Raw genomic sequence first — 23,055 nt, forward strand, 5'->3', positions numbered from 1 at the left:
AATTGAAATTTGTATTACATTAAAACACATAGTGAGTTAGCTCCTGTAGCTCCTGCTCAGTCCTCTCCCAGTATTGAAATGAATTGGGTCTGGTTTTTTAGAGTCAAAAAGGAAATAAAATGGCCATTAAATTTCACTATACTGCTGCAGTGTTATCCCAGGGTTTTGTAACCGAATAACTCAAGAGCCCTCTTTACCTCGTTATTTGGTGTTTTTCTATGTAAGGAAATTCTTTTTCTTGTTAGGTATGGCAACCAAAACAAGGAAACAAGATGGTTCTGTCTCCTACTTAGAGCAGGTTGGAGGTTGGTGCAGGCTAAACAGCCAGCTCTGTATTGGCTGGCATGTTTAAACAGCATCGGCCTACTTCCTTGGTTTGGTTGCAGTACAAGAGGATAGAATGACACTGCATAATGAGACAAATTCATGCCTTTTGGACTCCACCGCAGAGACAATTGTTTGACTACGAAAGAAAACAGGCTCCAGGAGTGTTGTTTTTTGTATTTATTTATTTATTTATTTATTTCAACAAATATTATGGTCATTTTATGCTCTTTTTCCTTCCATGTTCACTCCAGTAGTTTCATAGGAGGCTGAGATGAAGCTGTGGTAGCTGCATGTAACTCCCTGTGTTTGGTGGTAGCTCAATGGAGTTTTAATTTCATGGAGGTGATAGGATAATGGCAGAATTTTCATTTTGGGCTGAAATGTTCCTTTACCAACCACAGCCAGAGCACCTTTAGCTGCCCCCAGGCTGTGGTTGTACAAGACAACTGTGAACATGTATATCCTTCTGACCCTTCCTCCTATTTTAAATTCTCCCCTAGGCCACTGCTGCGTATAGGAATGTTTTCCCAGTCAGATTGCTGGCTTAAATAGGCATTAAAATATTTCCTCAGAGATTAGAGAAGAAAGAATATGCATACTGTATGCGCTCGGCTAGAAACGGGCATTGCAAGATGGATTCATACTAATGGATGCTCCTGCATCTATCTGGCCCGCTCCCTTGTTCTTTGTTCTTCTCCCTTCTCTCTCTCTCTGTCTGTCACTCTCTGTACCTCTCTCGCTCTCCTTCACCATCTGTTACCATATCTACATCCTTTTTATCTTCAACCCCCTTCTCCCCTCCATGCACACACACACACACATACACACACCTCTTTCTCATTCTTTTTTTTCTTCCACAGACAATCTGAAGGGAAGACAGCTTCTTCACACAACCTACAAAATGTTTATGACAGCGGCAGGTGTGGAGGGTGAGAGCCATCACTTCTATCGTGTGCTGCACACAAACACACACACATACACACACACTCTCATACTCACACATGCAGGCATGCACACATGGACATGAGCAGACGCACACCAGCTCACATCCCACGCACAGTTCTCAATGAGCCTTTCACACGGCTGGAGCGTCTCATACCTTAATCCCTAATTCAGAGCGGAGATATTATCACCCTTATTAGCCTCTGAATAGGGCCTGTTGCAAACAGTGGTGCTCTGCTGCAGTGTTCATTGGAGCATGTCATTTCTGACGAATTCTCCACCCTCTCTCATTTCATCCTCTCCTCCTCCTCCTCCTCCTCCTCTTCCTCTCCTCCTCCTCCTTATCTCACTCTCTCTTCCTCACTTGGCTTGTCCCTTCTCCAAATCCCTTCTCCGTTTTCCCTCTCCCTCTCCTCCCACGTCTCACAAGCCATCTCTCCTCCTCCTTATTTTGCTCGTTTCTTCTCTCCTCTCCAATCCTCCTCTTCTTTGGTCTCGCCTCTCCTTGTCGTTTCTCTCCCTGTTGTCCTCCTTTGCCTCCTTTTTTACCGCCCCACACACACTTTTCTCACTTCCTTTACTCCCTCTCCTACCTCTTTTGTTTCACTCTCTTCTCCCTTACCTCCTCCTCTCCATCTTTCCATTTTGCTCCATTCGAACCCCCACTCCCCCACCACCCCACCCCTCCCCTTCTGGGCTCATTTCCCTTGTCACCCTCCTGCTTGTTCTCTCCCTCCTTTTCTTCCCCTCTTATTCTTTCATCTCTCTCCTCCCTCCATCTTTTTCCACTTGGCAGTGCTCAGCCTGTCGTTCCATTGTATCTACTGGGGCTTGTATGCGAGAGATGGAGTTGGCAACGGCAGTCTGAAAATACTGGGTGAGTCCCTCTCCCATATCCCCACACCGCTGGCCGCTGACAGGCTGACTGACACTGTCTGTGCACTGGAAAATCACTCACTGTCAGTGCAGAATGAATGAGCGGACGATGATAGATGTGTGTGGAGTGAAGATTATGTGTGGTAGATGGTGTGAAGGGCATAGGCAGGATCATGCATGATTGTGTGTGTGTGTGTGTGTGTGTGTGTGTATTTGCGTATGATGACCTGATTTTATCTTCCCTTATGATATTACAGATTCAGAAACCACAACCTAATTACCCCTCTGTCTCTCCCGTTCCCTTTCTGTCTCTCTCCATCTCTCTGTCTCTCTCCAGGGAAATTACTGTTCTCCGTCAGTTTCTTGGTATTCCTTCTGATGCTCATTTTGTTGGGAAAAGGTTTCACTGTCACTAGGTAGGGGTTTTGCAGTTTGTGTGTGTGTGCATGTGCGCGTGTGTTTCCGCGCGCCTGTACGTGTGCGTGTGAATGCGCTCATGCATTTGTACAAGCGTGTGTGATCGTGTGGGTGTTGCCTGTGTCTTTCAGTGTCAGCCGTAGCTGTCAGAGTCATGACACCGTCTCCTGAGATTACAATTTTAGATGCCAGTCAAAAAGTCAGGGGATTCGATAGAAGTAAATGCCACTTTATTGAGACGCCATATCGCTGTTGTCATGTGGAAACCGATGTGAAACCCTTTCAAACAGCTCATAAACTCAAAAACGCATAACAGTCAGGCTAAAACAAGGATCTTTTTTTTTTCCATGATAAGTGGCTGATAAGTTAAGGTTTCCACCTGACAGCGATAACACGCTCTCTCTGGCAGGAAGTGCGGAAGAGCTGCTTTTCGATTAAGCTGTTTGCACTGGAGTGTAAAGGGGGGAAAAAAAATGTGTGTTGTGTGTGTATTTCTACTCCTGCATCCCTCTGTGCCTGCAATCATCTCAAGGTTTTTTGTGTCCTATTTTCCTTTAACTTATGTGTGACCGTTAACCCTGTGTGTGTGTATGTGTGTGTGTGTGTTTGTGTATGTGTGTCAGGGCGAGGATCAGTCACAGCGGGTCAGTTAAGTTGAGCATCTACATGACAGTCTACACCATCACCTACGTCATCCTTTTCATCTACGAAGCGGAGGTACAGCACCACACACCGCATTACCCACACTGCACCACTGTCGATAGTTAGCCCCCTCCTCCACCTCGACACCAAAGGCCAGGTGGGCAGGAATTAGGCCACATTCGCATCATGTTGAATTGACGTAAATACGCGCTGCCAACCTGGAAAAAAAAAACAAAAAAACAATCACATTAACCTCCTAGAGGTATTTGCAATTAGGACATGTTGGATTTGTTTTTGTAAGCTTCAGTATTTCCCACTTGGTTTCAGCACAGGCAGTAATCATGGCAAGGAATTGCAGCTCAAGGTAATAAAACTCAAAATTATCTGTTACATTCACACTAATACAATCAACCCCGCTCAGAAAAAAGTGGGCAATATCCACTGGACGTATTTCATGATTAATTTGAAATGCATAAATAAAAATGATTTTGGATGTGGGCGTTCTAATGAGTAAAGCAGGCGAACGCTTCCAAGTTACAGCTACAAGATGTCAGACTGTTCCTCTGCTTCTTCCGATATGACATGAAATCCACATTAGAGCTAGATGGCATTCAGTAGAGCGAGTACCTCCGCCAACGCGTCGCAGTTGTCAATATATTGCGGTTCCACATGGCGGATTTTCAGTTAACAATTACTTCCATGCACCAACTTGTCTCAGGAGATGAACATGAAATGGGACGTGGCATATGCCTGTTTAAATTCCAGGCGTTTTAGTCGATTATCACTGTGGCCATTTAGAGCCGTTCCTCAGCCACCGAATCAAGCTCTGGAAAAATTGTAAGAGTGGTTATGCGTCAACTGTAATTGTTTGGTTGTTGTTCAATAATGGAGCTCCTTATAGTGAAAAGCCAAGACGGCCCTCTCCGGCCAACTGATGTGAAAACTTAATCAGTTCTTCCTCGTCCCGTAACAAATGTTTCCGCAACATTTTCTGAAAATCCATTGATGACATTTTGACAAACAGTCAGAATGGGCAGAAAAAATAAACCCCCCACACAATTCTCTTGGCAGAGGTAATCCGAAAGATTTACAATTCGATAATTGTCGGTGCAGACGAACAAAATATCTTCAAGGTGTTAGTCTTTTTGGCTCTTAATGTTCTCACAAATATTCATGATGAGGTTGAGCCCACAGGCCGGTGTTGGCTGTGATTGCCTTTTCCGTCGTCAGTCATCACACATGCTAGTCATAAATATGCATTATTTGGATTGTGAAAATTACAGAAAAGTATTAGAAAATCATAGATTCTATATTACAAACACAGCTTCCAGAGTTATAGTTCCTGTAACCGTGTCTTTGATTACACCTAATCTAATAAAAGTGAGATCAGTGACTCTTTAGGATTTCCTAGGAGTGGAAGGACAGATGCCCTGTGGAGTGTGTGGTGAGCAGCTCTGTTTGTCGATGCTCTGCTGAACACCGCAACACATCTGCAGCACTGGCCAGCGTTTTGAAATGGACTAAAAAGTGATGAGCTTTACAATTTCCCGCGTCACTAAAGATGGCATCCTCTCACATCTTCATTCTCTTTAACTATAGTACGCATCGGTGAGGGCGGGGGACCACACGGATAGCAGTGGCTGGCGTTCAGCATGAGAGCATTTGAATTAATAACACTCAGGAGTGTAATAGTTGTGTTTCTGCATATTTCTGTAATGGCTCCAGCACTGAAAGGCGTTACGATGCGACGCTTTGGAGCGGTGAATTACCACCACTGAGTAGAGCGTGGTAAAGTAATGATGCATTGGGAATAATGCAGGGGAACTATCCATGCTATATTTAACACTAGAGCCTATAGTCATCTCTCATACTGCAATATGTGGAGCTGAAGCACTGCAATTTATCTGCCGCTGCCCTCTTCCATGGTCCCTACTATTAAAGACCTCCAAACTCAGGGGAGCTCTTGCTAAAAATAAGTCGAACTAGGTTACAATTGGAACTAAAATGGAGCTAGTGTATCATGAATTGAAACGTGCTCCTGATACTGGGCCTGCAGTTTGGAGTCTGACGGCTTTTGGGTTGGAGGAGCTTAAAAAGCTGTTAGACCTGGTGGAAGGGTAACCCTGTATGTCCAGTGCTATCCAGTCACTGGACTGTGAAACATAATCTGCTGCCTGTAGGTGCACACACACACACACACACACACATGCACATACACAAATGACCCAGTTTAGGAGGAGTGTCAGTGTCACACAGACACACACGTACGTTCCATGCTGAGCTTCTGCAGGGTTTTCACAATGCATCAGCTGACCCACAAACAAATCCATCTTAGCGATTGATAGACTGGTTTTCTTCTTTACTGCTTAAGATCCAACAGTTGCATTTTATTTGTTAAATACAGGCACGTGTGTGTATCCATTTTTGTGTGCATAGTTTTTGTGCCAATATCCCCTTTGTGTCCCCGTCTCAGTTCTTTGACCCAGGCGAGGTGCTGTATGTGTACGACAGCCCTGCAGGCTACGGCCTGATGGGCCTGCAGCTGCTGGCCTACGTGTGGTTCTGCTACGCCGTCCTGATCTCGCTGAAACACTACCCCGAGAAACAGCCCTTCTACATCCCCTTCTTCACCACATACACACTCTGGTGAGAGCCGGCCCGCTTCTCTAACGCGGAGCATGAACACACCTGAGTGAGACATTGTAAGAGTAGAGAAATACATGTTTTCCTGTTTGAGGTCTTTTTTGATTTGAATAATTTATGCTGCCCTGTAAAAACACAAGTAAGATAGTTGATGCCTAAACAGTATTTATTTTACCCTACTTCTCTACCCCCCGAGCTCACCCTCTCCGCTCTACCCTCTGCGGATAACAGTGCTGGAGTGATTGATCGCCAGAGTAAAATATCTATTTTTCTTCAGCCGTGTGAGGCCTTTTCTATTAGAATAATTTATATAGTTATGAAATATGTGCATAAGACAACTAGCACTTGAATGCTTTGTGCTTGAAAAATATTTCCTTTACACAAGCCTGAGGAAAAAAAAAAAAACACTTCTACATGCACTGCTCATCTGGGCAAGTGCGTCAGCTCGAAATGAAGGGTAGATTACAAGAACTAATATTATCTCAGTATTTCTCCCTCTCATTACAAGCGCTATCTCCCGCCTCATTATCTGTGTCTCTTCTCCTCCCATCTTTATCTTTCTTTGAGCCTCTGCTTCAGCTTTACTCTCTCTCTCCCTCTCTCTCCCTCTCATTGTCTCTCTCTTACCATCAAACTGTGCTCTCGTACTCTCATTTAATTTATTTTCTTGCCATACTTAACTCCTCGCTCTTTTCCAGGTTTTTCGCAGTGCCCGTCATGGCTCTCATCGCCAACTTTGGAATACCTCGTTGGGCGCGAGAGAAGATCGTCAATGGCATCCAGCTCGGCATCCACCTCTACGCTCACATTGTGTTCCTTGTTCGTACCACACACACACACACACACACTCATACAGACCCTCACACACACACACAGAGTCCACATTATTTATTATGTCTTTAATAATTCATCATCCTTGAGTCATAATTCCCTTGTGGTGATCATCTCCCCCCACACACTATCATCTACCTCCTCTTCACCTTGGACACAGCATGTGCATTGCTATTGCCACTTACTATGCTATGTGTTAGCTACTTTATGTGTAACAGTTGAATTAAATGTGTCAAAAATCAGCATTTTTTTTTTTTTTTCAATCTTTTCATCTCTTAGGTTATCACAAGGCCTTCAGCAGCCAATAAGAACTTCCCTTACCATGTCAGGACATCCCAGATTGGGATCCTCCTGTCGAGTCCAAAGGGGGAGGCGGGAGGCGAGAGTTTTCCCCATCATGCCTATGGAAACAGTTCCTTCCTGGGCGACTCTCAGCCAAACTTCACTGAACTCTTCTCCATCCAGTCAGTGAGTGTTTACCGGTGCCTTTGTGGTGTACTTGCCTTTGGGTGCATTGTTGGTGCCCTGTGTTCCAGTTATTTGAGGACAAAAAGTAGAGAAACAAACTACACAGTAGAAAATAAGAGAGCCAACTGTTCCTCTAATAAAAAATGACTGACTAGATGATGCCTTGTGAAAGCTATGATCCCTTATTGATTTCACCTATTAATTCCACATTAGCCATGAAAGGGTGATGTAGCTGAAGGGGAGGAGACAGGTTAAAGGAGAACGCTGGTTTCACTTTGAGTTATAGCTCGGGTGCATCTGTCAACACCTACTCTATGCTGCTTTTTCAAAGCATGCTGTAGGCAATATAATTAGATTTTCTGAACTAATTTTCATTTTCCTCACTTTTTGAAATACAATCTTTTCCTGTGTCAAACGTTGCCTGAAACTAATTACTGTCCCAGCTAATAAAGATGCCCAAAAATGAGAAGACATGGATGTGACAGTACGGTCAGATAGTCAAGTCAGGCACAGATTTATATATATATATATATATAGCACATTTAAAAACACCACAAGCTGACCAAAGTGCTCTCCAGACATCACGAGAGAAACAAACAGCATAAAAGATTTTGCCAGAATTGATAAGCATCAATAAAAGACGGGACAGCAACAGTAAAACCAGGACAATCACCACTATAAAAAGACACCACAGGAACAACACTAACAACATTGCAAGGCACATAAACAGATCTCAAATGCAATCAAAAGTCAGGGAGGGAAGATGGGCTTTGAGCTTTGAGGTTTGAGTGAATTGAAAAATTCACCGGATGGGGCGTATTTGACATGGAGTGGTGGATTTTTCCACAGCTCCGGGGCCACAACAGAGAACCTGAACCGCAGCCAAGCACGGAGAACGGCTGGGAATGTTTGGCCCAAGGACCGAACCGAACTTTCGATTGCGCAGGGAGATAAAATGTCAGCTCGATAAGGCGCCATGTTTTAGGGATTCTTTCCTGGCTAAGTCTTCCATTTCTTGCTGCGGGGATGAGGTGATTGACAGTAAGCAGAGTGTAACGTAATGCACACTGATTTGAAGACACTCATCTCTGGCACAGTGAAACAATGCTAAAACTGAGGCTTTGACAAAACCAAATTAAGGTTTCGTGTTTACAGTGATGAATTATCTAGCTCGAGTCATTGGAGCTTGTTTTTCATGCAGAGCAAAAATGAATAGTACCATGCTGACTGTGTGCAGATGTCAGTAATGTGAAGGAGACGATAAACTTACAAGTGATATAAACTTACAAAACACACCAGTTATGCACTGAGACAACAGAGAATGCAGCTCTGTAGGAAGGAAGGTATTTCTAATTTTGCTCACTCAACATATGCACTCATATATAGACAAATAAATATAATATTCATAGTTGGGGTATCAATCTTTGGCTTGACAGAGATTCTGTTTCATTCACTAGTTTGACTTTGACTTGAGTTTTTACACCATAAATCAAGTCAATGATTCAGTTCAATAAAGACATGCAATAATGTAAGACTTTCATGAAAGGTGAAAAAAAAACAATAGTTGAGAAATAGTTGAAATTCATTTTATGTTGTTGGATCACCATGACAATAAATCTATATTTTAAAGTATAATGAATGATTCGATTCAAAGCATTTCATGGTGATTCAACCTGAAGTCAGAGCGATTCATCCTGTTTAGTTCCTTCAGCAGACTGATGCGGGTCAACTGGCCGCATTTACAATCAATGCGATGCATCAATGCAATAAACAAATCATTACACTACTAACACACAGACTGTATGCATACTCAAGTTAAGCCAAGTCACTCTATTTATATGGCACATGTTAAAACAACAGGAGTTGACCCAAAGTGCTTCACAAACGTGGCAGAAGGGTTAACAATCCAAATTTACAAGATTAAAACAGTAACACATAAAAGCCAAGACTAAAAATAAAAACGAGCACAAAAAACAAGTGTTAAGATAAGAAATAAGAAATATTAACTTTAGAGGACATGAATAAGATCAGTAAAAAATAAATAAATAAATAAATAAATAAAACCATCAGCAGATTAAAACTCAATAAGAGGATGTTAGAGATAAATTAAGAATGGACTTGACACTGGGCAATCCAACTGAACTGAAAGCGAGAGAAAAAACAGCTGGTCTTTAAATTTGATTTAAAAGTGTCAGTGGTGGGACAGGACTTAATCTGGGACGGGAGCCTGGGAGCAGCGGCAGAAAAAGCCCCGTCACCTTTGCTTATGAGACGTGATTGGTGGACTGAGAGGGGTTGTAAAAGTGAGGATGACCTCAGTGACCCGGGGGCAGGTCAGTGATGAATTGTGGAGCTAATCCATGTAGGGCCTTAAAAACCAATAATCAAATTTAGAAATCAGCTCTGTATGTCATTGATAACCAATGCGGCTGAGCCAGGACCAGAGTGAAGTGCTGTCTTTTCTCTGTGCCCGTCAAAAGTCTAGGCATTTTGAATCAGCTGCAGGCGAGAAATGGTGGTCAAAAATTGGTCAGCCAAATAGACACTGATGTAGGACGAGATTGGGTGTATGCAGGTTTATGGCGAGCACAGTAATTGATCCTGATGGAGGGTGGAGGTCAGGGAAGCCGGTAAACGTGTAACCTGGCCTGACCTCATTTATCTTGGAAGCGGTAATATGCGTGAGAGAGGAAGTTGTGAACATGTGATATGCTGATACTGATGGTGCATCTGCAAGGTTTCCTCTTTCTGGTCATAAACCCCGAGCTTCCAACATTGACCTCCTTCCTCCTCCTCCTCTCCCCTCCAGGAACCGGTAAAGACAGTGGAGGAGACGGTGGCTCGGAAAGGGCAAGAGGTGCCGAGGAACAGCGAGCAGAAGATCATCACCACTGCCGCCGACTTGACATCGACATTTCCGCCGCCCCCGCCTCCAATACCTCCCCGCCTGGCCATACACTCTCCGCCGGTCCCTCCGCGGCTCCCCTCCTTCACCGAGTATTTCAGCATGCAGAGCGGAGGAGGAGGAGGAGGATTAGGCACAAAAGCATGAAACAGAGGGAAAGGTGACAGAGAGAGATGGGAAAAGGATTGGAGGCAATATGGACAGAATGAAAACACACAGTAAAAAGAGAGTGGGGTGTGGAAAGCAAGGTGTTACTGTTGACAGCTACAAGGGACAGAAAAAAAAGCCGGGACAGATGAAGAGGAGAGAAATCATCAAAAACAGGCATGCAGAAGAGAGAACCTAAACGGTCCCTTTTCACCTGTTAGACGAGAGCTTTTGAAATAAACAGAATGGAGGAAAAGTGGGGAAATGGCTGTGTGAGATAGAAGTGCTGAGCTTGTAAAAGAATAAAGAAGCAATAAATATTTGATGTTGACCAGTAAGAGGCACAGAGGGAGAGAGATGACAAAGTGGATGTAGCCAGAGCAATAGAATGATAGCTGTGCACGAGGCGGAAATGAACAAAATTCTGAAATACTCTTATTCAAAAATTCATGAGGCATTGATGGTGGGCCTTGAAGAGTTTGTAAATAGCTAAAACAGGACAGAGCTACCACACTAAATAGTTAAAAGTTTTTATTGCAAAAAAAAAAAAAAGAAGAAAGTTTTGTTTTGATGATGTTTTTTTCCACATCATTGAATTCCAGTTGGTGCTGTGACTGTCAAACATCTCATGCCATCACATTTTATCAGATTTAAGGATTTACCCCCCTCATTGTTATTTTTTTTATTTATTATTATTTTTTTTAACAAAGCATAGATATTTACTCTCTATATAGAATATGTTGGGTTAATTTATAGTCTTACAAGGCTTCATCGCAGCTGGTTCTTCTGGATTGATATGCTGATGTGTAAATGTACAACGTCACGTTTACTGTGGGCACTTCTAGGTACTCGTAAAACACGCATGTTTGTATCGTACTTCCTGTCCAAAAGCTGATATATTTACTCCATGTGACTCAACAGTATGCGCTTATTGTGTGTATTTAAACCTTTCCTCTTGTAAATACATACAATAGGCCACGTGTATTTCTTCCGACTGGGTAAATTCTGTTTTCGGATAGAAATTCTGTTGCTACTCCAATCAAATCCCTCTCACTCTGTCTGAAACACTATCAAACCAATATTGCAGTACCTCAGTTTCAGCTTGCTTTCCACTGGAGCGCAAATAATGCCTGCTCAGAAATGTCATTATCTTTGTGTATGTAGACCTTGGTGAATGTACTGATGCAATAGAGCACAAAGACAGGGATGATTTTCAAGTTACTGGAACACTACACCTCTGTTGATTTTTTTTTTCCCTCCTCGGCTTACATCTACAACACATCCATGATTCAGAAGCATAAAGCTGCCCACAGTCCGTTACCATAAGTAACTTCATCCTCACCCCTGTCTAGTACCTGAGACATACGGCTGTATTTGTTGGCTTTTCACACTTGTATGTGTCTGTACCGAGTGAGAGGTTTTACAAATACAAGCAGTTTTATATCCCCGAACACTGAGCAATGACAGAAAAGAGAAAAAAAAAAAAAAAAGAAAAAACACCACCTTGTAGATGAACTGTGAAAATAGCAACACAATTGTACATTTTGTTTGTCCTGCATGTAGCACTTTAATGTTCCTGGTCTTAGTCTGTTTATTCGTGGAAAAAAGTCACCTTATAGACTGCTTTGAATCTGGATTCACGCTACATCCAGCAGTATTCCAGTTGCATACACACATAACACCTGTAAATAGAGACTCTAAAAATGTCATGGAGTGCCGGGGCATTTTAGAGAATGTGGAACACGCTCAACACGGCTCATTTTACATTAAACTGCAGATTGTTGATAAGAGCTACAGTATGTAAGGGCGTCATTGATGAAATTGAATTTACCACCAGTTACTTGCAGTATTGATTTTTTTTTTTAAAAAATCCCTGAACGGAAAGACCACTAACAAAGGCAGTATTTTATCTTGTCTAGGAAGCATGGTTCATTCATTTCCCCAATTTTCTAAAGCATAAAAACGGTGGTAATTGACTAACAGTCCACAGTTTTATCAATGGCCATCTTGCTATAATGTCTGGAGTACTTTAGGATGTTAGGACTGTGGTGTGTAATGTGTAAGAATATAGTCAGAGGTATAACTTAGTCTGTGAAACAGAATGATTCCTGAATTAGAGCACTAGTTGTTATTTCTGGTCGTTACGTGTCTCTGATTCATATTTGGCATGACTGCCATTTGTCTACTGTTGCCTATTGTTATGATTGCCATGACCTGACTTTAACAGAGACTAGGTGACGGGACTAACAGACTGGCTTACTGATGTCATTGCTTCGACTTGTGTACACTGACATACATTACAGGACTGAGACACACACTTTAGGGGCAGAGGAGGGGGACGGAGAGAAGAGATTGTGTATGCATGATAGAAAACAGCACAGCTTTTAGGCTACTCAGAGCGATCTGGTTAAGAGCACATCACTGAAGCACTGTTCAAATGCATTTTAATGGTGTCAAACGAGAATTCTATATATGCTGTAAATATACACTTTTTGCCAAAATAATAATAATAATAAAAAAAATATGGTTTTATTATAGGCTTCGTCTGGGTGTGTTATTATTTGGCTTCTTGAGTGTTTGTGTTCCAGTTCGGCCGAGGGCATTCGTCCAAAGCGGTAAATCCAGTAACTGTAAATCATATTTTGGAATCTGTTCTCATTACAAGAGTCCATTAAAGTAAAACACCACAGGGACACACTCGATGGTGGTCACATTCTGATGTAGGCTAGCCTAATTATTTCACTGTAAGTTGCTGCCAGTATCCCATTCCAGGCTTCTTAGCGCCTGCCAAAGAGCTGAGTCACAACAACTGTCCGTGTCCATTCTTGTGCTACAGAACGGCTCTACTTCAGCAGATGGCCTCAGTCTAATCACTGCCACACAGTCAGCTCTCACGAGGAATGCCCTTTATTGCTTTTCCTGTCTGCAACTTAAAGGGTAAATCCAATTTGAGATGCTGCATGAATACTAGGAGTTATTTTGTGATAAACTATTGTCATTTACTTGCTTGGTATTTGTACTTTCCCTCCCTTCTCGAGTTATGATCGCAGCGCTCTCAAACTGCAACGTCTTGTGGGGATGTGAGGATACTGTCTGTGGAGAAACCCTTATCTATGCCTCCTCAGCAATAGATTTCAAAAACAGATGCTGAAATTCAGTGCAAAATGGCGAGTCTGGAAAACAGGTGGTTCACATCAGATGGGTGACAAATTAAAAGGAAAACCAACATAAAATCTCTTAAGGTGCTGGGCCACCACAAGCCACCGGAGGAGCTTCAGTGTGTGTTTTGGCATTGATTCTGCTGGAGAAATGGAGCACCATTGTTCCAGAAGACACTGCTGAGAGGGATATTATAGCAGGGCTGCAGTGCATAAACCCAAAACGCAACCACACATTTGAGAGCTGAGCTGTGCCAGTCTACAGAGATGTGGAGAAGAGTGATGTGGTCAGATGAGTTGTCTTTCAGCAATATTCTGGACGAGTGGGCGAGTGCATGTGTGGGCTCCAACAAGAGAACGCCACAGGCTTGAATGCTGGACCCTGACAGTGAGGGGGTCAACTGGCTCTGTTACGCTGTGGGGGGCATTTTCCTGGCATGGTTTGGGCTCACTTGTCGCCTTTGAGGAAGGCTTCACTGCAAATCAGAACAAAGTTCTTCTGAGTGATCACCTTTATCCTCTGAGGAAACTTTTCTATCCTGATGGGAGTGGTCTGTTGAAGGATGACAATATCCCCATCCACAGGACACAAGGGCTCACTGAATGGTTTGATGAAGATGAAAATGATGTAAATCATAACACTATGACCCTCACAGTCACATCTCAACCCAACTGAACACCTATGGGACAGAGATTTTGGACTTGGATCATCAAAACACCAAATGAGGGAATGTTTTGGATGAATGCAACATTTCCAATTAGTGAGACTTTTTCCTGAGCTACATTTCAGAGGAAAACCCTGAGCTTTTTATCGCACTACATTTATCTATTTATCAGTTCCTTGTTACTTTACAGAATAAAGTGTTTTCTCCGGTGGGACTGATCTACACACCGAAGCTGTTCTGGCAGCTTGTGGTGGCACAACACCTCACTGAAACACTTTATATTGTTTTTTTCCTTTAATTTGTTGCAACTGACTTAAAAATCCAAATCACAATATAGCCAAGTGCAATGCCCAAATCACAAATGCTGAAATCTTTAGATAAAGGAAAAATGTGCCACAAAATACCCTGATCACTAAATTTTTGCTGCCCTACAGAAATAGCCTGGCCTACAATTTATACTCTCCAGATATAAGACATGTTTGTTGTTGATGGTACAACCCCCAGAAAAACATATGTTTTTTTAGTGAAAACAAAACATATATAAGGATTAGCATTCCCACTAAAATCCTGACTAAGATTTCACTATCTGTTTTTTTTGTTTGTTTTTTTTAATCAAATGATTCAGCCCTAATGTCATGGCATTCAATTTAACTCAGCTTGTCTCAACAAAACACAAATAAAGTGAAAAACAGGTATTAATATTACACAATCACATTTATTTAGACACCAGATCCTCGGTTTTTCTTGCAAAGAGGCAGAAACGTCCTCCTCTTGGCTCCAGCTGACTCGAGAGCCTTTAAACGGCTCATGTGGTGAAGAAATGCGTCACTGTCTTTGGCCACAAACTGGAGCGTCTGCAAGTGACTCCTCAGAAGAATCCTGAGCGTCCAACCAACAGACCGCTGGCTCTAAAGACCATCGCTTCACGTCTCACTTATCACCGATCCGAGATAAGAGCGACACTGGTCGATGCTCATTAAGCTCTGGATGCGGACTGCTGAGCCCTCTCCTCCCTGTAGCCTTTCAGCAGCTGGTTGATGAGGGTCAGTTCATTCTCTTTTTTCACCGGGTACAGAGGCGGGAAGGGGTTTCCTTTGTACTCCAGGACAGCCATCTTCGCTCTGTCCAAGTTCTTCCTGTTGGGAAGCCGTGCCATCCGGGTATAGCTGCTTGTCTGAGTCTCAAACCGGGGTGCAAGGACTTTAAAGAGCTTTGGGACCAAGTCCTTTTCCTGAGGAGAGACAGAAACCAGATGCACAAAAAACAATTTAATCTGACTAAATCTTATTTAGACACAGTGGCAAAACCCTGGGACTGCAGAAAGCTGAGAAGAGATTCAGTTTGCAGGCACATACCGTCAACCAGAAGCTGGCCATTTTCATTGCCTTCTCATCAGTGTCTCCCTTTTTGGCATAATCGATCAGCTGGGAAGACAGAGACACAGTCAGCATCAAGGACAAGGACAGAGGGGGACTAACTTGATGTCCAGCTCTATTTAATTCTGCATTCATTCACTACACGTCTGCACAGCGACACATTTTAAAAGCCTGACTGTGCTGATCAAGGCTCGGAGATAATGGCATAATTAATGACAGTCATAAGGATGTGTGTATCTGTATACTGCACATATGCAAAGTCATGTTAACTAATGAAAATGAGGGCCCTGAGGGTAGAGCCGCGTATGATTAAACTGCAATATTTACCTAATGTCCCCAAATGTCTCTCAGATATCATCTTAATGAGATTTTGCATTTTAAGATTAACTCCGAAAAAAAGGCTTTTATTTTATTACAATGACTCCACTGAGAAATGATAAATCACACAGTTTAGTTTCTGACCAGCCCCATGAGAGCGGAGACAGTTAGATCATTTTATTGTTGTTAGAAAATCTTTACTTATTTATGGGATCTGCGGTCTAAACAGCATCTGTCTGAGGTTTTCTACATCAAGCAAGTTAGGAAACCACTGAGTAGACGCATTAATGTTACACTGGTGCATAACTGTCAGATATTAATGCTTTCAGACTGTTTTCTGCTCAGGTTTGAACTGAGAGCTTGTTAGCCAGCTAGCTAACACCATCATCATCATCATCATCATTATCATCATCGTCACCTTTTCGGCGTAGAAGCGGACTTCATCTGCCCGGGCCAGGGTGGTTTCTATCCTCTCGTGTCGGACGAGTCCCGTCAGGATGTTCCGCAGCATGTTGATCCGGGACTCGGGGCCCAGGCCCATCCTCCGGGCCACCCGGCCGTGGGAGATCAACATCGGCAGCGTCAGGCGCATCCTGCCGGTGGATTAGCCTCGGCGCGGCAACAAACAAACAAAAACCGAACAACTCACACCGGAACAGCTGGTTTAGTAAATACGGATTATTTTCCTTCAAACCGCGCTGTCTGTGGATTATAGAGCTGTTAATTTACTGTAAGGACAAACCCCAGGGTCGATTACATCCATGTGTACCTAGCTTTGACATTGGTGGTGCGTCATCGGTTGTGTCCGACTGGGACGTGGCACCGGCGGCCGACAGTTCCGCTGAGGAGCGAGAAAAGGGCCGTGCTTTCAGAGAGGCACAGGTTTATGTGGACACCATGCAAGATTATATATTATGAATTAATGGATGGATTTAAGAAAGGAATGGAAATAAAAGTTAAAAAGTAATTTAATCTACCAACTGAATCGGAATCAAATTTAAACAGTGTCCTCATGAAAATGGTTGATTATGTGACCGAGCTGCTTGGGTTCACTTAACTTTTAACTTAGACAATAATAAAAAGACATAAAATGACATACATATTACTAACAACCTAAAATATAAATATATATTACAGTTGCTGGAGGCCCTAATTTAGTTCACCATTTCTCATACCATAGATATAAGGAAATTGAGGACATAATTTAAGATGAATATTTTGCATTCACACTCTCTCCATTGAACACCTTCACAAGCTGCCCTGAAGGAAACGTGTTGCTGTTTCACATAATCCTTGACTTGAGGTGGACTGTGTTATGGATATCACTGGTTTGGCCTTGATGCCTCTCTCCTTTCACTCTTTCCCTTGTGGAGCCTCAATGTATTTATGCTTTTATGTTTTTTTATGAAGGAAACATGTTGCTGTTCTGTATAACCTTGGCTTGAGGTGGAATGTGTTATGGATACGGCAGGAATGTTGTGTATGCTTCTCCTCTGAACTATTTGCCTTGTGTTGCTTTTATGTATTGTAACTGTTTATTCTGCAAACTCACCAGGACTCCCTAGAAGAAGAGAGCCTGTATCTCAGTGGGATCCTTCCTGGCTAAATAAAGGATAAATAAATAAAAACATACAGGTTTGATCATTCATGGGGAATTGTCTTTACTCCCATATTCCTAATTAGGGTTGATCAGCACTGGAATTCATGGGGAAAACAGAGTCTTCAGTCCAGATGTCTTTTATTTCTTTGGTTTGTGGGAGGAAACCCATGGCTACACAGGCACACATGGGAATCAAATACAGGGAGTGAATGATAACCACTGAGCCCTTTGCACTATATCATTAATCTGTGCATTATAACTACTGGATTACCGTAATATGTAGGGCTGTTTTTTTGGGGATAATAAAATGACTAAGATTTACAAAATGCTTTGAATTTGATTGTATGATTGAATGTTGTGTCGTAACAGATTGAGAGATATATACCGACCAAAATGTAGATATTATTTATTTTATTCTTTGTTACAGCAGGTATGTGCTTATTTGCACAGGGTTTCTGTGCCGTACAAACAGCTGCACTGAAGGAAGGACTGGTCCATACTTAGTAACTGGCCATGGTGCTGTGCAGCCAATCAGTGAAGATGCAGGTCTGATGCAGGAGAAAGGGAAACACAAGTGGAAAGAGAAACTGTAAAATGTATTTCAAGTCACATTATAAGAAAAGTGTGATATTGCTGCATTACAAAATCCAAATAAATGAATGCTTTGGAAAGCCTATAATTACCTTGGCGTAGACACCGGGGTGGTTCTTCTCAGCACACCCAAAGCCCCAGGACACAACACCCTGCAGCTCACCGTCGCACACAACAGGGCCGCCAGAGTCACCCTGAGAGGGAAAAAGACAGGCAATTAGGCAGATATTTAGAGGCTCAATCTGAACATAATGCTAATGTAAACTCAAAACAAGTAATACATGCTGTGTGGCTGCTGAAAAACCAAATATACTTGATTGACACACCTGGCAGGAGTCCTTGCCACCCTCCAGGTATCCGGCACAGAACATGGCATCAGTGATCATGCCGGGGTAGGATCTGTCACAGTCCTCCTTAGACAGGATGGGGATGTCCAGGCACTGCAGCTTGTTGCTGTCAGCAGCTGTGAAGATGCAGACCCACAGACACAAAATAATTTAAGAGGATGGGAGGAAAGAAGATATAAAAACAAGAACAATAACTGAACACAGGAGGCTGTAACTGAAATGTTATTTAATGTGAGTGGGACTCACAGGAGCTCATGGTCACACCCCAGCCAGAGACTGTGCACGTGATGCCAGCAGGGGCACAGCTGGTGGACAGAGCCACGGGCTGCACATACTCATTGATGGTGGCAGGTTCGCTCAGCTTGATCAGCATGATGTCATTGTTAACAAGCCAGGACTCGTAATTGGGATGAGGAATCACAAGGGCAGCAGAGATGATCTGTTCGTTGCCATCCATAAACCAGCGGTTGTGATCACCGAGAACAATGTCCATTTTGCTGTAAAGGTGGAGAGGAACCAGACAGAGAGAAGAAACCAGGACAGGAGGGATGAGTTGTGACAGCAGTGGTGCTGCAGAATATTTGCTCTGCAGCTTTGCAAGTGATGTTTGACAGCTCTTACGACTTGTAGCAGTGAGCAGCAGACACAACCCAGTTCTCGTTGACCAGGGAGCCGCCGCAGAAGTGGTAGCCAGAGTTCAGAGACACCTGATGGGGCTGGGAGTGAGGCCTGCATTCATGCCCTCCGACAATCTTGTCATCCTCAGTGGCAACTGAAAAAATATAGTTTTAAACCTATCTATTGCACCTGTATGACCAATAGTCACAATAATTACAAAAATGCTAAACCTCCTCAAAGGTCCAAACTGCATTCAGCATCATGCCATATTTAAATTTAACCATGCCATTGATTTACATATGAAAGGCACAGACATTAGATACAGCCTGAGATGCTTTGTGAATTTTTGTAGGAGCATGTTTGTTCTATAAATGTTGCCCATACTTACAGGCTGCTCCAATGAGCAGAATGAAGACCAGAGACCTCATGTCTGTTGGATGGGAGATGAAGATGCAGAGATGTGTCCTGGAACTGTGCCTGGTTTTTATTGAGTGCTGTAATGACCCCTGCCATCTGCAAGAACACACCCCTGGTAATGATGACCAATCAAAACCTTCTACCAGCACTGACTGGCACCAGGAGAAATTGGTCATGATTATCACCCAGTCTGTCAACGCAAAACTTTAATGACCTCATTGGGAACCTGCTATGAAGACTGTGCTTAATTCTGCAAGAAACAGTGACTTGAGATGGTGTCAGTGCAATTTAGATCTCATTGCTTTTTTGCCTTATCCCATATTGTCTTGGTATAATTTTAGTACAGTACAGCATGTCTGGTACAGGTTGTAATCTAGCCCATGACCTTGACGTGGCCCCCAGCCGTGGTAACAGGTGGAGCCTCTCTCACAGGCTCACTGTCTGCATGGCTCTGGCCTTCACTGTGGAAAACTGGGGCACACTGTACACTTAATGACTATACTTCAAAAAAGGGCAGATTGCTTTTAATTTTCAGTCACAATTTCACATTCCCATACATGCAGTAGCTTACTAGGATACCAATCCTGTTAAAAAACTGATGTTATTCCCACATTTTCAGGTGGATTTGTTATCAGTGTTATCAGAGAAACAAGTCTCAGCTGACAAACAGCCAGATAGAGGATCTTTAGTAATAAGTCTCATCTTTTGTTTCTGGAAATGATGGGCTGTTAATCGAGGTGGTTGTGTATCATATCCCATTATAAAAGGTTTAATTAATTCTGACAAAATAAATGGAAACATCTTGCTAAGCCATTATAAAAAGTTATAAGAGATCAAACAAGGAAAACAGGGGTCAAAACTGCAATGTACATGGATCTATACACTAAATTTCTCTGGCTATGATACATATGGTTCAAAGGAAATTTTGCTGTATTTCATTTGCACCTCTATTCCTCTCCAACCCATAAAATTCACAATGAATGAACACTGGTGACAGTATTTAACTATTTAATGATTAATGATCAATATACAAGAAATAAACATTTATGTATAACCCATTTGCACAGTTTCAGTGTTGCAAGTCTCAAAATATCTCACGAGAGATTTTGAGGGTCAAGCAGCCAAAGTGGGTATTTATTAATTCTAAACACTGAGCCTAGTATTATTCTATATAATCACAGTGAATTATGTGTCAGCATTTCACATGATAATATTCATAAGTAGTGTTAGATCTTCTTTGCACAAGGATTTTAAAATCATTCTCTTCTACTACTGTGGAACAATTTATCTGTAACAAACATCAAAGCCCTGAATCTCTGAAAGAATGCACTATTTTGTAATTTATCTGATGCATCAACCATGCATGTTCTCTGCTATTTTTTTGTGCGTGCATTATTGGCTCTATTTTTGTGCAGGACAAATTCTCCTTGGAGCTAATAAAGATCTATTCTGATCTAAACTTGCATGCGGCGGATTATGTGAAATATTTTCTTTGGCACAACTCCTGGCGTTCCACAGTATTGGATGTTAAATCAAGATACACATTCTGCTCGATTTCAGGGCAAGTAAACTATTTGAACATGTTAGTGAGCAACAAAAGCCTTTTTAATTTATTTATTTATTTATTTATTCATTTATTTATTATTTGATGATGACTAGTGATGTTGTGAGATGCAGGCATAAAGATGGAGGCATACAACATATGCAAGTACAAGCGTAAGACTTTATTGCATCATGTAAATGATTGCACAGAGTTGCCTATGGTGAACCTGGAGGTAGAATGGCAAAAGTAGGATCCAACTTAGTAGCTGGCCATGGTGCGCTCCAGCCAGTCGTTGAAGAGGCAGACCTGGAAATAGAGAAAGCAAGAAATTAGTAAAATGTGCAGACAACATCTCAACTGCACATGTTGGAGAATCCCTATTTTAAATCGCTTTTATTTATACTACTACATATTGTAAATGAAGAGACATTTGAGTGACAGTTTACCTTGGCGTAGACACCAGGGTGGTTCTTCTCAGCACATCCGTAGCCCCAGGACACAACACCCTGCAGCTCACCGTTGCACACAACTGGGCCACCAGAGTCACCCTGAGAGAGACAATAAAAAAAACAATGACATGAGCAATGAAGCTGCAAGCCAGGCTAACCAAATGAAATAATAACATGAAGCCGAATAAGAAAACAAACAAAAAGTCTATATCTCAAAAGTTGGTGTGATAATTGCTGAGGTGGGTGAAGCTCACTAAGGGGGAAGTTGGTATACCCTCCTATATATTTCAGTGGTTATTTGGCAGATAGATGGGTATACTATAAATTGCCAGAAAAAGAGCTGGGCATAGCTTCCACTACACTGCACTCCTGACATTCTGGCATTAAATTATGTTATTACATTCAGATGCACTGGTGGAGAAGGAGGACCTCTGCAGGTCACTCTTGCTGACTACAGTACCTGGCAGGAGTCCTTGCCTCCCTCCAGGTATCCAGCGCAGAACATGGCATCAGTGATCATGCCAGGGTAGGAGTTGTCGCAGTCCTCATCAGACAGGATGGGGAGGTCCAGGCACTGCAGCTTGTTGCTGTCAGCAGCTGTGATAGATGTGGTTGTGGGATGAAAAATGGTTTGGAGCAGTAAGGGCAACGTTTGTCCTGAGACATTTTCTAATACATAGTGGGAAATCACAAGATGATTTACTCACTGGAGCTCATGGTGTTGCCCCAGCCAGAGACGAGGCACATGGTGCCAGCGGGAGCACAGCTGGTAGGCAGAGCCACGGGCTGCACATACTGGTTGAGCTCGGCGGGCTTGCTCAGCTTGATCAGCATGATGTCATTGTTGATGTTGTAGGAGCTGTAGTTGGGGTGGCGGATGACACGGGAAGAGCGGATGAACTGCTCGTTGCCCTCGGTGACCCTGATGTTGTGCTCGCCAAGACGCACCTCCACACGGCTGAAGAGCACAGACAGTGGATTAATCTGAAGTGTTCTCTGGTGTTATTTCTGTTCACTATTCCTTTTCTGAGTAGCCAACACAAAACCTGTTGCACAGCTGAGTATTTCAGACCTCAAATCCACATATAGACATACAAGACTTACGACTTGTAGCAGTGAGCAGCAGACACAACCCAGTTCTCGTTGACCAGGGAGCCGCCACAGAAGTGGTAGCCGGAGTTCAGAGACACCTGATGGGGCTGGGAGTAGGGCTTGCACTCATACCCTCCGACGATCTTGTCGTCTTCGGTGGCAACTGAGAACACACAGCAGGTCCAACATTTAGCCAACCAGGTGAATGTGTGGATGTCAGTGTCTGCAGTCAAAGAGACTCATACTCACAGGCAGCTCCAATAAGCAGAACGAACACCAGAGACCTCATGGTTGCTGAGTGATCTTGTCGATGAGGGGACATTACTTTGTCCCCTTATTTATATGCAATCTTCCATCTCCTTGTTCCATATAGGGAACGCCTCCATGTATATGGTGACCAATCAGGATCCTGCAAGAATATTTGTGGTTACTGGAAAAACAAATAGGCCTTCCATACTCAGTGGGGGCTGGGTTGCACTGACATAAGACTGAAATGGTCTTATTTATTAATCTTTGTAGAAATATGTTGCCATTATAGCACAAAATTTGGTCAATGCCTGTAAAAAATGTCATATTTATATGAATGACCATAATTTATGTGCCAGTGTTTGATTGATGGATATCAGATGGCATATTGTATATTGTATATATCATATCCTGTAGAAGATTCAGCTTAACTATGT

At 42.7% G+C, this 23,055-nt stretch overlaps 2 protein-coding genes and 1 pseudogene across 2 annotated transcripts in view; 1 reads left to right on the top strand and 2 right to left on the bottom strand.

The window, feature by feature from the left end:
- tmem145 (transmembrane protein 145) overlaps positions 1-12,715 on the top strand; it is a 35,640-nt gene extending 22,925 nt beyond the window's left edge. Inside the window, exons 8-15 of the mRNA XM_030073172.1 lie at positions 1,188-1,256; positions 2,066-2,146; positions 2,483-2,561; positions 3,186-3,279; positions 5,678-5,850; positions 6,546-6,666; positions 6,958-7,146; positions 9,956-12,715. Coding sequence (XP_029929032.1) covers positions 1,188-1,256; positions 2,066-2,146; positions 2,483-2,561; positions 3,186-3,279; positions 5,678-5,850; positions 6,546-6,666; positions 6,958-7,146; positions 9,956-10,198 — 1,049 coding nt within the window. The 3' untranslated portion in view covers positions 10,199-12,715. The remainder of the gene's footprint in view (positions 1-1,187; positions 1,257-2,065; positions 2,147-2,482; positions 2,562-3,185; positions 3,280-5,677; positions 5,851-6,545; positions 6,667-6,957; positions 7,147-9,955) is intronic.
- A 2,001-nt stretch (positions 12,716-14,716) lies between these two features.
- mrpl17 (mitochondrial ribosomal protein L17) lies at positions 14,717-16,570 on the bottom strand. The gene is made up of 3 exons (XM_030071762.1): positions 16,134-16,570; positions 15,377-15,445; positions 14,717-15,252 (listed from the first exon to the last, which is right to left on the bottom strand). The coding sequence occupies exons 1-3, from the start codon at positions 16,305-16,307 to the stop codon at positions 14,998-15,000; spliced, it is 498 nt and encodes a 165-aa protein (XP_029927622.1). The 5' UTR covers positions 16,308-16,570; the 3' UTR covers positions 14,717-14,997.
- A 1,245-nt stretch (positions 16,571-17,815) lies between these two features.
- On the bottom strand, positions 17,816-22,661 carry LOC115373655 (transmembrane protease serine 9-like; annotated as a pseudogene).
- Positions 22,662-23,055: the final 394 nt, after the last annotated feature.

This window comes from Myripristis murdjan, chromosome 16 (assembly GCF_902150065.1).
Source record: "Myripristis murdjan chromosome 16, fMyrMur1.1, whole genome shotgun sequence".
Taxonomy (NCBI): Eukaryota; Metazoa; Chordata; class Actinopteri; order Holocentriformes; family Holocentridae; genus Myripristis; species Myripristis murdjan.